The sequence below is a fragment of the Ostrea edulis genome, chromosome 1 (genome assembly GCF_947568905.1).
Source record: "Ostrea edulis chromosome 1, xbOstEdul1.1, whole genome shotgun sequence".
Lineage (NCBI taxonomy): Eukaryota > Metazoa > Mollusca > Bivalvia > Ostreida > Ostreidae > Ostrea > Ostrea edulis.
The window spans coordinates 94,961,214-94,975,276 of record NC_079164.1 but is presented as its reverse complement, the minus strand read 5'-3'; the positions used below and the strand labels follow the sequence as shown (position 1 = coordinate 94,975,276).

The 14,063-nt window shown below is 33.2% G+C and overlaps 2 protein-coding genes and 1 pseudogene across 2 annotated transcripts; 1 reads left to right on the top strand and 2 right to left on the bottom strand.

The window, feature by feature from the left end:
• Positions 1-399: 399 nt before the first annotated feature.
• LOC125676397 (uncharacterized) lies at positions 400-2,022 on the top strand. The gene is made up of 2 exons (XM_056145092.1): positions 400-902; positions 1,193-2,022. The coding sequence occupies exons 1-2, from the start codon at positions 400-402 to the stop codon at positions 1,461-1,463; spliced, it is 774 nt and encodes a 257-aa protein (XP_056001067.1). The 3' UTR covers positions 1,464-2,022.
• A 917-nt stretch (positions 2,023-2,939) lies between these two features.
• LOC125673002 (uncharacterized) lies at positions 2,940-7,611 on the bottom strand (annotated as a pseudogene).
• Positions 7,612-9,060: 1,449 nt separating this feature from the next.
• On the bottom strand, positions 9,061-10,859 carry LOC130055197 (uncharacterized). The gene is made up of 2 exons (XM_056167001.1): positions 10,037-10,859; positions 9,061-9,625 (listed from the first exon to the last, which is right to left on the bottom strand). Exons 1-2 carry the CDS (start codon positions 10,741-10,743, stop codon positions 9,409-9,411), a joined length of 924 nt encoding a protein of 307 aa, XP_056022976.1. The 5' UTR covers positions 10,744-10,859; the 3' UTR covers positions 9,061-9,408.
• Positions 10,860-14,063: the final 3,204 nt, after the last annotated feature.

The following is a 14,063-nucleotide window of genomic DNA, read 5'->3' as shown; positions in this document are numbered from 1 at the left end:
GTGCCTTACGAACTATGAAAGTAGAATGACTCGGACTTATTGTGACGTCACAATACACTTCGTCTACCTTGACGTTAAATTTATGGAAAATGCACGAGGCTGCCCAAGGGGTAAATATTTATAGGTTATAGACTCATTCTCTACCCAGAGTTCCGTGCGCTTCTCGCACTACACCTCTGTCAACGGTTATTTACAGAAATCTTGTAAAAGTGCCTAACATGCATCATTTATGTTTTGGACTAAGTATTTAGTCGTATTTTAAAATGATTTGAGTTCAGTTAAATTGATCTTCACTGTAAATTATTTAAAATCGTTGTTTTCTAGTCCTGAATATTGAACTACTTTGTGTATTACGCGTATGAATATAAGACGCGCAACTGGAAATGTTAATATGTAAACATGGAATCGAAAGTGATTGAAGCTCTTGGAAAATACGACAGAACTTTAAAAATAAGAGAAAAACAGCTTGCTGGTCTATGTTTTCTGCTCAATGGTGATGATGTGCTATTGAATGTACCAGTGGGCTATGGAAAGAGCCTAGTTTACCACTTATTGCCGGAACTTTTAAAGACTGAGTCCAACACATCCCCGGTTGTTATTGTTGTTTCCCCACTGAACATTATACAAAAAGACCAATTGGCCACGCTAGCAGCTCATAATATTCCAGCATGTCGCTTGAATATCAAAACTAAGATAGACGAGGCTTCAGAGGGAGGTCAAGTGTACGAGGTAGACTCTGATGTTGGTTTGGACACGGTCATCAATGGCCAGTTTCAGATAGTTTTTTGTCACCCAGAGGCTCTGCTGAATACCAAAGATGGCCAAAATTTGCTGGATAATGACAGTTTCCGAAGCCATGTTGTTGCTGTTGTAATTGATGAGTGTCATCTGTTAGAGAAATGGTAAATACAACTTTTTATAAACAAATTTATATGAAAACCTCCAAACTATCATAGAATAGAATGATTTATTTCCAAATTAGGGCCCTCTCGGGCATGCAGCATACATAATTATTAACATTTCAATGTGCAATGTTTATAAAAAAATTTAAAAAAAAGATAAGAAGAAAAGAACCAAAACAAGAACAAAATATGCACCATTAGTATGAGCAATGTTCATACATGAGACATTTTGAACATGATAATACTTAAGGTATTACATGTAATGAGCAATATTTACTTTACATTTTTAGGGGAGAGGAATTCCGAAAGGCATTTAAAAAGCTAGGCAGTCTCAAGGTTTTCTTTCCCAATATACCGTTTGCTGCATTAAGTGGAACATTAACAGCCGTGGAAAAGAAAGGGCTTCCTAAAAAGCTAAACATTGATAACTGTAAATTAGTAGAGGCTAGTCCAGACCGAGAAAATATATTCTTTACCAAGATGAAGAAAACTTCGAGAGAGAGGTTCTTGAGGAGTATGAATATGTGGTTTTACCCATTTGTGACAAACTATGTGAATTGAAGGAAAAGTTCCCAGTGACCCTACTTTTTATTCCAGTCTACTACATGAGTGAAACTGTAATGTACCTTAAAGGTGAATTCTCAAATAACAATATACATGATCCATTGTATAGTGCAATCTGTGCTGGACAAGATCAATATATCATTGACTACACTATAGCGGAATTGAGGAAACCAGAACCAAAAATTCGATTGGTTCTTACAACATCAATTGCAGGATTTGGATTTGACCCTCGAACTGTTACGCATGTTATTCATGCCTGTCCACCAAGAAACTTATCTCAATACTTGCAGGAGGTAGGAAGAGCTGGAAGGCAAGGTCAACCTTCCAAAGCCACTTTGCATTACAGCAATAGAGATATTGCCAGAAACCTTCCAGGAATCCAAGACGATATCATCATGTATTGCAACAATACAACAGAGTGCCTTCGCAACAAGTTCCTAGGAGAATTTGGTTTCAAGAAAGATGATAAGATTTGTGGATGTTCATGTTGCTCTGTTTGTTCAGTGACCTGCAGCTGTGATGAATGTGGAAATAAGAAATAAAACTAAATAGTTCCCATGTGTGTCTTATTTTCAAGCCAAAAATGTGTTTACTGTTAACCAACTGAACCACCCCCCCCCCTTTTTTTCTTTTTTTTTGCCTAGACCGCATTCTTTTTTAATTCTCCAAAAACAAATTCCTTACTGTTATAAACTTTGTTCTCTCAGATAAAATCTCCATTTCAGGTGAACACAAGGAGCTAAAAGGTTTTGGCTCTGATAATGACACATTTTGCCACGTTCATAGGGGCAACATTGATTTACATTCAAATCTTGTTAAGGTAGTACTCTACATCGTCATAATGGCTGACTTCCTTTAAAAACATGGATGACAAAATCGATATCAACAATATTTGACTTTTCCTTTTCCATTTAAATACCTAGCCGAGTAGCTCAGTAGGTTAGAATACCGACTGCTGAACTGTAGGTCGCAGGTTCGAGTCCAGCAGGGGTTTTAATTTTTTTCAGATTACCTTCTACTAAAACTGTATTTTTTGACAAAATAAAGTAAATTTTCAAATTCAAAATATTTTTGTACATATCCTACACTTTTCATCTACATCAAATTTCTCTGGTGTAGCATACCTCCTTAATTCTAATATATCAATGGAAATAAAAAGTATTCTTTTGCTTTATTCTTTATCAAAAACATTTTCTGGGTATAATTCCTAACATTGTTAATGACACTACAAAACCCTGTAGTGTCCGTTACCTGTATTCAGGTCAGTTTTCAACAGTCTCCCTAAAACCATAAACACTTGTATCTTCACAAATGTAAATGTTGTGTTTTACAAGTTAATCAATTTACTTCATCTCTTCATCCTCTCATGTTGATGATAAAATAAATTTATGAAAACCTGATGCATTGTTATAACCTTGTAACATCATGACATTAAGATGCCATAAAAATCCTGAAAGATGAGAGAGATAAAATATCATTTATTTGTTCAATGTTGAAATTTACTGAGAAACATAATCTACTAAGAATTCCATTATTCAAGGCAAATCTCACCTTTTACAAAACACGCAAGAAAATTGCACAAAGCATACATAAATCAAGATATGAAGGTTTTTGCTAAAAAACATTTTTACAGGCATTATAAAAATATGGGCTGCAAGAGTAAACTTTATCATGCTAAAACAATATTTTCAATACTGTCTCCTCAGATACTTTTAGTTTAATATAAATGATAATTTCCAAATTGCTGGTCTGCCATAATTATGGCGTTAACATACATGCGACCAATCCCTTGTGACGCGAACTGTGCCATTGTGATCGTGGGAACAAAAATATGAAATCCATATCGGGAATTCAAGTAGGCTTACAAACTTACAATACCATAAAAATTATTTCTTATCCAATTGTATTTATCACCTCATAATACAAAGTACTTACACCAGTTATTTTTAAACAAAAAAACTTTCAGAAAGGCAGACACAAGCCCTGTTGACATTTTCTAACCAGAGTTTTGTACGCCACTCTCACTACATAATATACTAGGAATTCCACTATCATCTTTTACACAAGGAAATTGCACATAAATAATTTCAAAGCATACATAACTAACCTAAGGTATAAAGATGTTTGGTAACAAAACATTCTCACAGGCATAACATATGTATAAAAATATGGGCTGCAAGATAAAACAACACTGTTTAACATACACAAATACACCGGATATCTTGGAAAATTAGTATCGCCACAGTCACAATCACTGATCTAAGTAATATCACCACAATCACTATCACTGGTCTAAGTAATATCACCACAATCACTATTACTTGTCCAAGTAATATCACCACAGTCACTATGACTGATCTAAGTAATATCACCACAGTCACTATCACTGACAAAAGGGATCACTATCACTTTCAGAATCAAACACTTGAAAATTCAAGAATAAAGTTGTCAAAGACTTAATAAATAACAATGTGTATTTTCACTAAACAGACAAGTGTTTAGTGTTCATAACTGTCAATGTGTTTCAACATTACCCAAGTCCATAGCAAACTGCATTTTACAGAGGTGGTAAAGTGTCCGATATCTCATTCTCTTCCTGCTGGTCTTCCTCCTCGGTGGATATGGTTCGTCCTCGGGTAAGACGAGTAATGATCTGGTTCAATCTAATTTCAAGTTTGGAAATATCTTGAGATTTTAATGGTACAGGATCAACATTGAATCCATCACAGGTTCTACCTGAGGTATAATGAAAAGGTCTTAGTTTCCTTAATATCTTGTGCAGACGAGTCTGATCTACTTCAGAGAATGGTTTAGAATGTCTGCCACTCTTTGGCTGAAGTTCAATGCTGGCATCAAAATTTGAACATATCTGATGAATAGCATCAGCACTCTTGGTGACTCGGGAAATAGCCTGCTCTGACTTGTTGGCACCAAGAGACTTGATCAGTTTCTTTTGGTTGCAGACACTGTGTTCCTGCACTAAGTCACTTTCGACGTTTTTTCCAATTCCCCCATGACAGTTTGTGAAAGAACCCCAATATCCTAATTCTCTGCAGTGGTGATGACAGGACTTCACTTTTGAGAATGTAGTCAATGTTCTCCACTAAATATTTGCTTAAAGCAGAGTGCGAATAAAAGAATGGGAGACAATACTGAGAATTAAGCACAGCTCTATTCAAATCTCCCTCTTTAGCTGTGTCATTCATTTCTGCAATGTGCATGTACCAGTGACACAATTGCATGCAGTAATTGTACAGTCTGTCATCTTTGCGTTCAACAAGTTGTGGCACTAACATGAGAGTTTGGTCTGCTATCTGTAACTGGTACTGCTCAACTGCTTGTAAGTCTTGTGGAAGAACCCCTTTGTCACATTTGCAATATCCATAATATTCGATAAACTGTGTAAGAGTATTCAACAACAACTGCTTTTGCTCTTCCTCGGTTTTCTCGACTATGTCTGCTAACAAATCATGGATTGGGCTGGAATCTTTATCTTCCATTTGAAAGAATTCCAAAAACTGTTCTTTCACCATTGCTTCCCCAACAACCATGTGCAAGTCGTGATGAGGCCGGAATCTTCCTTTTACAATCCCATTGATGTTGGAACGGTGAAGTAGAGTCTTGAAATAATGCAGATTTCCAGGGGTATCTTTGTTTTTGTAGAGCCTCTTGTAACATTTCTGAAATATAAAATATGAGTATATAGAGATATGTAAAAGAAAATTGGGCTTCAACAATTATGATCAATTATCTAAAGGTCTTCAGCAGGATAAATTCGTTACGCAGTTAGTTTTGGATATATTACAGTCATCGGTCATAACAAGTTGCGGTTCTATATTCGTGTGTGTGTGTGTGTGTATATATATATATATATATATATATATATATATATATATATATATATATATATATATATAATTATTCTATTCACATACCTCTAAGAAATCCTGTTTACTGTGCCACAGTTCGCATACCATTGGGTTCATATCATCAAATCGTTTTTCTGGGGTAATTGACAGTGTTCGTAGGTTTTTTGCCTCCTGTAGCCTGACTCTGGTCAATTGGTCACCACCGACCACACATTGGAATTTTCGAAGTAGTTCCTCACTGCCTGAAATTGAAAAATAGATTATTTTCAAGTTCCCATTTAGTCTTTCATCACGCATTATATCAACCTAACATTTTGCATTTGTTCTACTAGCTAATTATTATTTGCATAATTGGGGTTTCCTTTGTAAAATTAGGATGGAATTACATATGGCCAGACATACCGACCAATTGTTACATGCTATTTTCTAAAGATCAAAACCATAAACATTATGGAATAAGTTAAATAAGACATTAAGCATAAGAAAAAGAAAACATAATATCATAAACTTAATTACCAAATGCCTTTGTGTATAACTGCACAAGCTCACTTTCATACATGTCCATAATTGCTAAGCAGTCCTCATGTTTTGCTTCATTCTTAAACATGACAGGCAAAGGAAACACTTTCGAGACTGCAGACATCTTCCTACTGTATTCATGGGGAATATGGTCAGGAAACAGATTTCGAAATTGTCCGAATGCCGGAATTTTGCAAAGGTTTCTTCCAAGTAAAATTTGGTAGGCATATATTAATCTATTCCGCTGGGGACAGGATTCAGCAAGTAACACTTTATCTGCAGTCAAAGTTTTGGTATCCACCTTTGGCACATCATTGCACATGTCTATTGTTGCAATACGGGGAAATATCACATTTGAAGTGAAAAGGTGCATATCCTTATTCCTCTTCTCTGAGGTCATTATGGAAGCCTTCACATACAGATCAAGATTATCACCTGTTAACAAAAGGAGCCAAACAATAAAAGTAAGAACATGGGTTATAACAAAGGAATGCAATATGTAGACCATAAGCACACGTATTGAAGAGAAACTTAATATTCTACATTGCAAATGAGAATTTGTTTAAAAACCACAGAAGCCAGTAGGTGCCAGTTTATTCAACTGACAGACACTGTGTAAAATAAATGGCGGCCACCACTCAATTGATGTGACAAACACCACTTCATAAATATGGTTGAAATTAGCCCAGTGGAGAAGATTTTCCTATATATCAGCATGTAAAACTTTGATCCCACAATAACTTTGATCCCCTATTGTGGCCCCACTGTATTCATTGCATCCAGTGACCTTTCAATGTTTGGAAGTCAGTAGGGGTCATCTGCTATGAATATATATCCAACCCAAGTATGAAATATCATCGCTATCAAACAAAGGATTTTCAAGATATTGGGCGAATACCAATTGTACTGAGTTCCATGCAAGTGTGACTTGCAAGCTATATTTGTTATTTGTTATTCACATGAAAAACTGTCTTCCTGCAGCATAAAGGATAATAAAACTAAAGATGCCCTCCTTCAAAGAGGAGGGGCATGTTGCTTTACACATCTCATGACTGGTAGACCACATAATAAAAATCATGCACATGATTGTATTGACATTTCATCATATGTATATGTGGGTTCTTTATTTGTAGAAGAGGACCCTTATTGATTGTCAGGTCAAGGGTCAATTCACTCTGGACAAAGTTCAAACATATTTTATTGAGAAACTCTGGACAAAGTAATATACTAGCTGTATAAGGAGTAGGACCCCTATTGATTTTTAGGTAACATATAGTCAAGGGTCAATCCACTCTAAGATTTGACATAGGAAGGTATTGTCTGCTCAATATCATGACTTGCTTTGGCACTATTATTAGTTAAATGGTGCAAATGTATATAAATCTTTTCAATTTGGCACCACGGATGGCATACATGTTTCTGAAACATTTCTTGCTGAAACATATGCCCCGGCAGCACATTTCTAACTCTCATACACTGTGACCTTTAATCTTTTCTTCTCAAAATCTTTAGGCATGTCCCACTCAATATACCCTTTTAGTGAAGTTTCAATATAACCCAATTTAGTTTTTCAGGATGCTATGCTGATGGTGAGGGTATAATAATCATAAATGTTAAAACCAGTCACTAACCTGTCAATTTGATAAGTGGATTGAACTTCAAATTCTGCACAATAAGGTTTTGACATGATTCTCCTAAACTATCTTGAAACTTCAATCGCCTTTGGGATGAGAGAACAATTCCCAGTTGGTTGAATCTTGTCTGGCCCTTTAATTGTGATTAAAAGATGTTGTGAACAAGTATGTAATAACATGAATAAATACATGGACACAATTTTATACTTGTATAATTACTAAATTGGATTATAAATTAATGAAATCATAAGAGATCATAACAATTGTAAATTATATTACCTCTTTTTACATTCGAAACTTATCAAATAGTATAACTTTCAACTCTTCAGTAACTAGAAATTAATAATATGTTATTTTCATTAAAATTGTCGTTCTTTTATACAAATATTTTATAATAACTGGTATACTTGAACTCATGTGGTTTTCTTTGTTCCCTTAAGGATTCAAATATACTTTATACCTTTTCTGTGGGTACTTTCTTGTCAATCTTTGTTAAATGGAAAGATCTTCTGAATCAACAAAGCAACCTGATAAATGCTGAATGAAAGAAAATTAAAATAATCAGGAATTGGTGTTTTTGATTAATACATCATTTACTAATTAAAATTGAACTGTAACATTTTAACTTTAAACATTTTATTTTGGAAGTGTTAAACTGAGATATGATAAGCTTATATTGTTAAAGAAAATGTCCATGATGTCACTAATCCCTGATTAATTGATCAACAAACAAGCAATAAAATACAAACAAAATAACACATGCAAGAATTGACGTTAATGAATATATGAAGGATAACAATCAGGGGTGGGATCAATTACATTGAAAATGTAATTCAATACTTTTAATTACATTGGTTTTAATATATATATGAGATTAATTACTCTCAATTACTTTGAAGAATGTAATTCAATACATTTCAATCACTGACGTTTTTGATTAATACATCATTTACTAATTAAAATTGAACTGTAACATTTTAACTTTAAACATTTTATTTTGGAAGTGTTAAACTGATATATGATAAGCTTATATTGTTAAAGAAAATGTCCATGAAGTCACTAATCCCTGATTAATTGATCAACAAACAAGTAATAAAATACAAACAAAATAACACATGCAAGAATTGATGTTAATGAATGAAGGATAACAATCAGGGGTGGGATCAATTACATTGAAAATGTAATTCAATACTTTTAATTACATTGGTTTTAATATATATATTAAATTAATTACTCTCAATTACTTTGAAGAATGTAATTCAATACATTTCAATCACTGAAGTTTGTAAGACTTGACCGTGAATACTGCTTGGATTCATATTCCAAGCCTTATAAGGAATTCTGCTAAAATTTTGTTTTGGAATGTACATTTAAATACATTCAATTACTTGTAATTGAAAACAAAGTCATGCCATTACCAATAAATCCAATTAATTTATAAATGTATTTAAAGAACAGCATATTACAACTTACATTTTTCAATTATCCATCCCTAATCACAATACATTCAAAAGTTTAACATTTTTAATGAACTGATTCTTATCAACTATTAAACTCACACTAAAAGTTTTCTATCCATGGATTACAGATAGTACCTATACTAAATATTATATATATTCAAATTGAAACCCTGAACTAACTAGATCTAATAGTGCTAAACAAATTCAAAGGTACGACCATTTGATTCTGAAGGGAGAATGGGGTAGCTGTCTGACAAATTTTGTCAATATCTTCCATTTTTACAATCAAAATATACAGATGCAATTTAAAGATTTCAATAGTCAAAATGCTAACAGAGTGATGGATGTAATTCAGTTAAGGGCATTCAACTTGGTCTCAATCTACCAATTATGAAAATTTAATCAAATGGTTATAGCCAAGATCCTTTAAACAAAAAACAAACTTTAATGTCAAGAGACATTATGTACATAAAATGTAGAAACACTGTACCCTGTCATCATCAAGTCCAGCTTCGGCAGCTATTGCTGAAGTCATTTTGTGATATACGGTAAGATACTGACTTCTATTTTTCATCAAGATAGCATAGCATGATGCTAATACAGGAATAATTGAAGGCTTGATTTTCTGGGAATTTGGAACAGCAATAGTCATGAATACTTGTAGCAGAAAAGGCAATCTGCAAAAGGAAAGAGTGAACATAATCTATATTTATCTAATTGACATACATGTTTAGACTGAAGAATCAAGTTCTTTTTTCAATAAATTTTATATCAATTACTCTAAATTGAGTAACTTGAAACAGATTTCACTTAAATAGTATGCTGACAAATCCTACCAGATAACAATATCAGAGTGTTTGAGAAATATGTGTGTTGTCTGTAATAGCTTTTATAGTTGTATATTATATGAGTGACTGCTAATATATCAAAGTAGACTTAGCACTTATCAGACAGACAAATTGTAGACAAAAATATATGTCATGCACTCAAGTTATTGAGTTCAGATGACATTTTTTCTTACTCCAACTGCCTTAAAAACTTTACGGTAAGGGATGGGGGTAAATACTAAGGTTGGTTATGAATCTTACCTCGTTTTCAATTCAGATATAATGTCAAATATCAAATCTTCTTTTTCCACCACTTGGTTTGGACCCTTGAAGTAAAGAACAGATCCAAAAGGAACAGACTTTGTTGTCAATTGGAATGACTGAGACCTCAATGTTCTTAGAATATCACCTTCTTTTACATTTTCTCGTTCAGTAAAAATATCTGTCAAACACTGTAGTGTCTGTTTCTCCTTCACATCATCATGACCAGCTTCCTGCATTGTCACATACGAGTGATCGTGATCCTGGTCAAAGAAAGGCACTTCTTCAGGCACAGACACACAGAAATCTATATCTTTTGACAGTTGAAACAATTTGAGTTGTTTTCGTGAAGTTCCACGCACCGTGGACACTGAGTCGGTGACGGCAAGTGATTTTGGGGTTATTGGTGACAACATACCCTTTTTAGTTGTTGAAGCACCCGTTGCTATGTAAGATGAAGCCGAGGATCTAGTCTTGTGAAGAAAATCGTTTAACTTCAACACCTTACCGTAACAATTTCGGCAAACTGCTGCATCCATAGCACACAAAGCACCCACTACCTTTGCACCTAGGATTTCATTTAGTTTAGAATTAAAATCCTCTGCCAACAGTTTTCGTCCTGCTAATTTAAATGTCACAACTTCTTTCGAAAAACAAATAAAACAATCAATCTTTGATTGTTTTGTTGGAGTGGATAATTCCACCATTTTATCCAGTCAATTCAAGTGTCACAACTTCAAACAGAAAACAAATAAAACAATCCAGTCAATTCAAATGTCACAACTTCAAAAGGAAAACAAATAATACAATCCATTCTTGAGTGTTTTGTTGCAGTGTGTACAAAATCCGCCATTTTAACCGCGTCATGTGATGAGATTAATCATGGACTACTTTCTCAAGCGTTGACAGAGGTGTATGTGTAACACGCCCTCTGGTGTATGTGTAACACGCCCTCTGGTGTATGTGTAACACGCCCTCTGGTGAGAGAATGGTTATAGACTTTGTATGGGAAAATATGACGACCGAGTTTTTTGGCGCGTAGACGGACCGAGCTTGCGAGGTCCGTTCGCGACAAAAAACGAGGTCGTCATATTTCCCATACAAAGTCTATAACCTTTTTATTATATACTTTCAATTTCATTTAGAAACTAACAATAATTTTATTTTTAACAATAACTTTATCGGTTTAACTGAGTAAAAGATGAAAAACACGAAAAATTTGAAAATTAACGGCGTAGAAATTTGATTGTGACGTAATGTTTGCGGGCCGGAATGTTTCCGGGCATATATCGTGTGATATATGCCCGCAAACTTTTAAAGAAAAAAGAAGAGATGAAATTGAAAGTATATAATAAGATAGGGAGATATGATGTCTGAGAGGGAGATATGAAGTTTTGTCCTCCCTGGCACGTGACCGTCTAGACCAATCAGATTACGCGTTGCATGGCATTATCATACTGAGGTATAATAATATAATTTATATCCCAAAACGTTAAAGTTATGTAAATCTTCTTCGTTTCTAATTTTGCACAAACCACATGTATTCTTAGAAAAAATTGATTCGTTTAGAATGACACAGTATACATGTAATTGTAGAATTGACACTGTATACACTTAATTGTAGAATTGACATTGTATATATGTAATTGTAGAATTGACACTGTATACATGTAATTGTAGAATTGACATTGTATATATGTAATTGTAGAATTGACACTGTATATATGTAATTGTAGAATTGACACTGTATACTTGTAATTGTAGAATTGACACTGTATATATGTAATTGTAGAATTGACACTGTATATGTAATTGTAGAATTGACATTGTATATATGTAATTGTGGAATTGACACTGTGTACATATAATTGTAGAATTGACACTGTTTATATGTAATTGTAGAATTGACATTGTATATATGTAATTGTGGAATTGACACTGTGTACATGTAATTGTAGAATTGACACTGTTTATATGTAATTGTAGAATTGACACTGTATACATGTAATTGTAGAATTGACACTGTATATATGTAATTGTAGAATTGACACTGTGTACATGTAATTGTAGAATTGACACTGTATACATGTAATTGTAGAATTGACACTGTATATGTAATTGTAGAATTGACACTATGTATATGTAATTGTAGAATTGACACTGTTTATATGTAATTGTAGAATTGACATTGTATATATGTAATTGTGGAATTGACACTGTGTACATGTAATTGTAGAATTGACACTGTTTATATGTAATTGTAGAATTGACACTGTATACATGTAATTATAGAATTGACACTGTATATATGTAATTGTAGAATTGACACTGTGTACATGTAATTGTAGAGTTGACACTGTATATGTGATTGTAGAATTGACACTGTATATATGTAATTGTAGAATTGACACTGTGTACATGTAATTGTAGAATTGACACTGTATACATGTAATTGTAGAATTGACACTGTATATATGTAATTGTAGAATTGACACTGTGTACATGTAATTGTAGAATTGACACTGTGTACATGTAATTGTAGAATTGACACTGTATATGTAATTGTAGAATTGACACTGTATATATGTAATTGTAGAATTGACACTGTATATATGTAATTGTAGAATTGACACTGTATATGTAATTGTAGAATTGACACTGTGTACATGTAATTGTAGAATTGACACTGTATACATGTAATTGTAGAATTGACACTGTATATATGTAATTGTAGAATTGACACTGTATATATGTAATTGTAGAATTGACACTGTATACATATAATTGTAGAATTGACACTGTATATATGTAATTGTATGGAGTTTCAATATGGCGGCCTGCTGGGTGGCATCTCGGATCGATAGGGGTTAAATCATCAATAAAGCTAGATGATTCATTAATTTCTTTATGTAAATGTTCAACTAATTATCGTACATTTACCGGGTATATAGTCATTGATCAAATCAAAACGACCGTCCGTTGTTATATAAATTTCTTGTACATAAATTTCCCAAGGGATGTCAACCAAAATGGTTTTTGAATTTAAAGAAAATATTAGATGACTGTGGAATGTCTAATGTCTAATGTATTGTATAATGTTGACAAAATGAACACTAACTGAATTATTTGTCATGTTAAACAAAGATTGAAAGATCACGATTAGTTTATTCAAGACTGGGTATCTAAATGTAACGAATCTTCTAAAGGTATAACTCGCAGACGTTTTACAAATCTTACTTTTAAATGTCAAGAATGTATATTGTAAAATATTGCAATACATAAACTACGTATATTAACAAGGTTTAGAACCACAAATCATAAATTTAAGAAACGGGAAGGTGGCTAGATACAGATCGAAATCAAAGAAAATGTAATATTTGCAGTTCTGATATTGGAGATGAGATGCATGATATTCTTATGTGTCCTGCTTTAAATGATATTAGGCGACATTATATACCAGAAACATTTCATACTAGACCTTATGTTGTAAAATTTCATAATCTATTTACAACCAAAAATTAAAAAAAAAAATTATTTTTAAAATTGTGTAAATACATACAATTAATTACTGAGAGAGTAAACCCTCCGGGTTATATGTATATAGTCTTTTGTTGTACTTATTTATTATCAAGATTGTGATATATATTTATATGAATTACTTGTGCATGCGTGAACATTGTTTTTGAATATTGTTTGATATGTTCTCTATGTTGTGTTAACAGCGAATGAGAAAAATAAAACTTGTTAAACTAATTTCGATGTGAGCATGTCCTTCTCTGTTGCCCCTTGGTTAAAGTAGGTACATGTGTAACTATTATTTAAAGTTTGAACTTAAAAAATTCAAACTTTAGTTTTTCATCTTTAATGTTTAGAATGCTCAACTCACGTATTTGTAATGGTTTGCAAAAAATTTAATGTCAGTTGTCAAGGTACATGGAAGATACAGGGCTCACGATTCTTTGTTATACAAACAAGGCTCGTGTCATGGTGTTTGGCACATCTCATTTTGTTTTAACATGCTATCTTT

Excerpts from the sequence above, each read along its gene's own strand:
- LOC125676397 (XM_056145092.1), top strand. The coding sequence starts at position 400 with ATGGAATCGAAAGTGATTGAAGCTCTTGGAAAATACGACAGAACTTTA. Across the intron at positions 903-1,192 it reads TGTCATCTGTTAGAGAAATG|GGGAGAGGAATTCCGAAAGG; the intron begins GTAAATACAACT and ends TTACATTTTTAG.
- LOC130055197 (XM_056167001.1), bottom strand. The coding sequence starts at position 10,743 with ATGGTGGAATTATCCACTCCAACAAAACAATCAAAGATTGATTGTTTT. Across the intron at positions 9,626-10,036 it reads ATATCTGAATTGAAAACGAG|ATTGCCTTTTCTGCTACAAG; the intron begins GTAAGATTCATA and ends TTCCTTTTGCAG.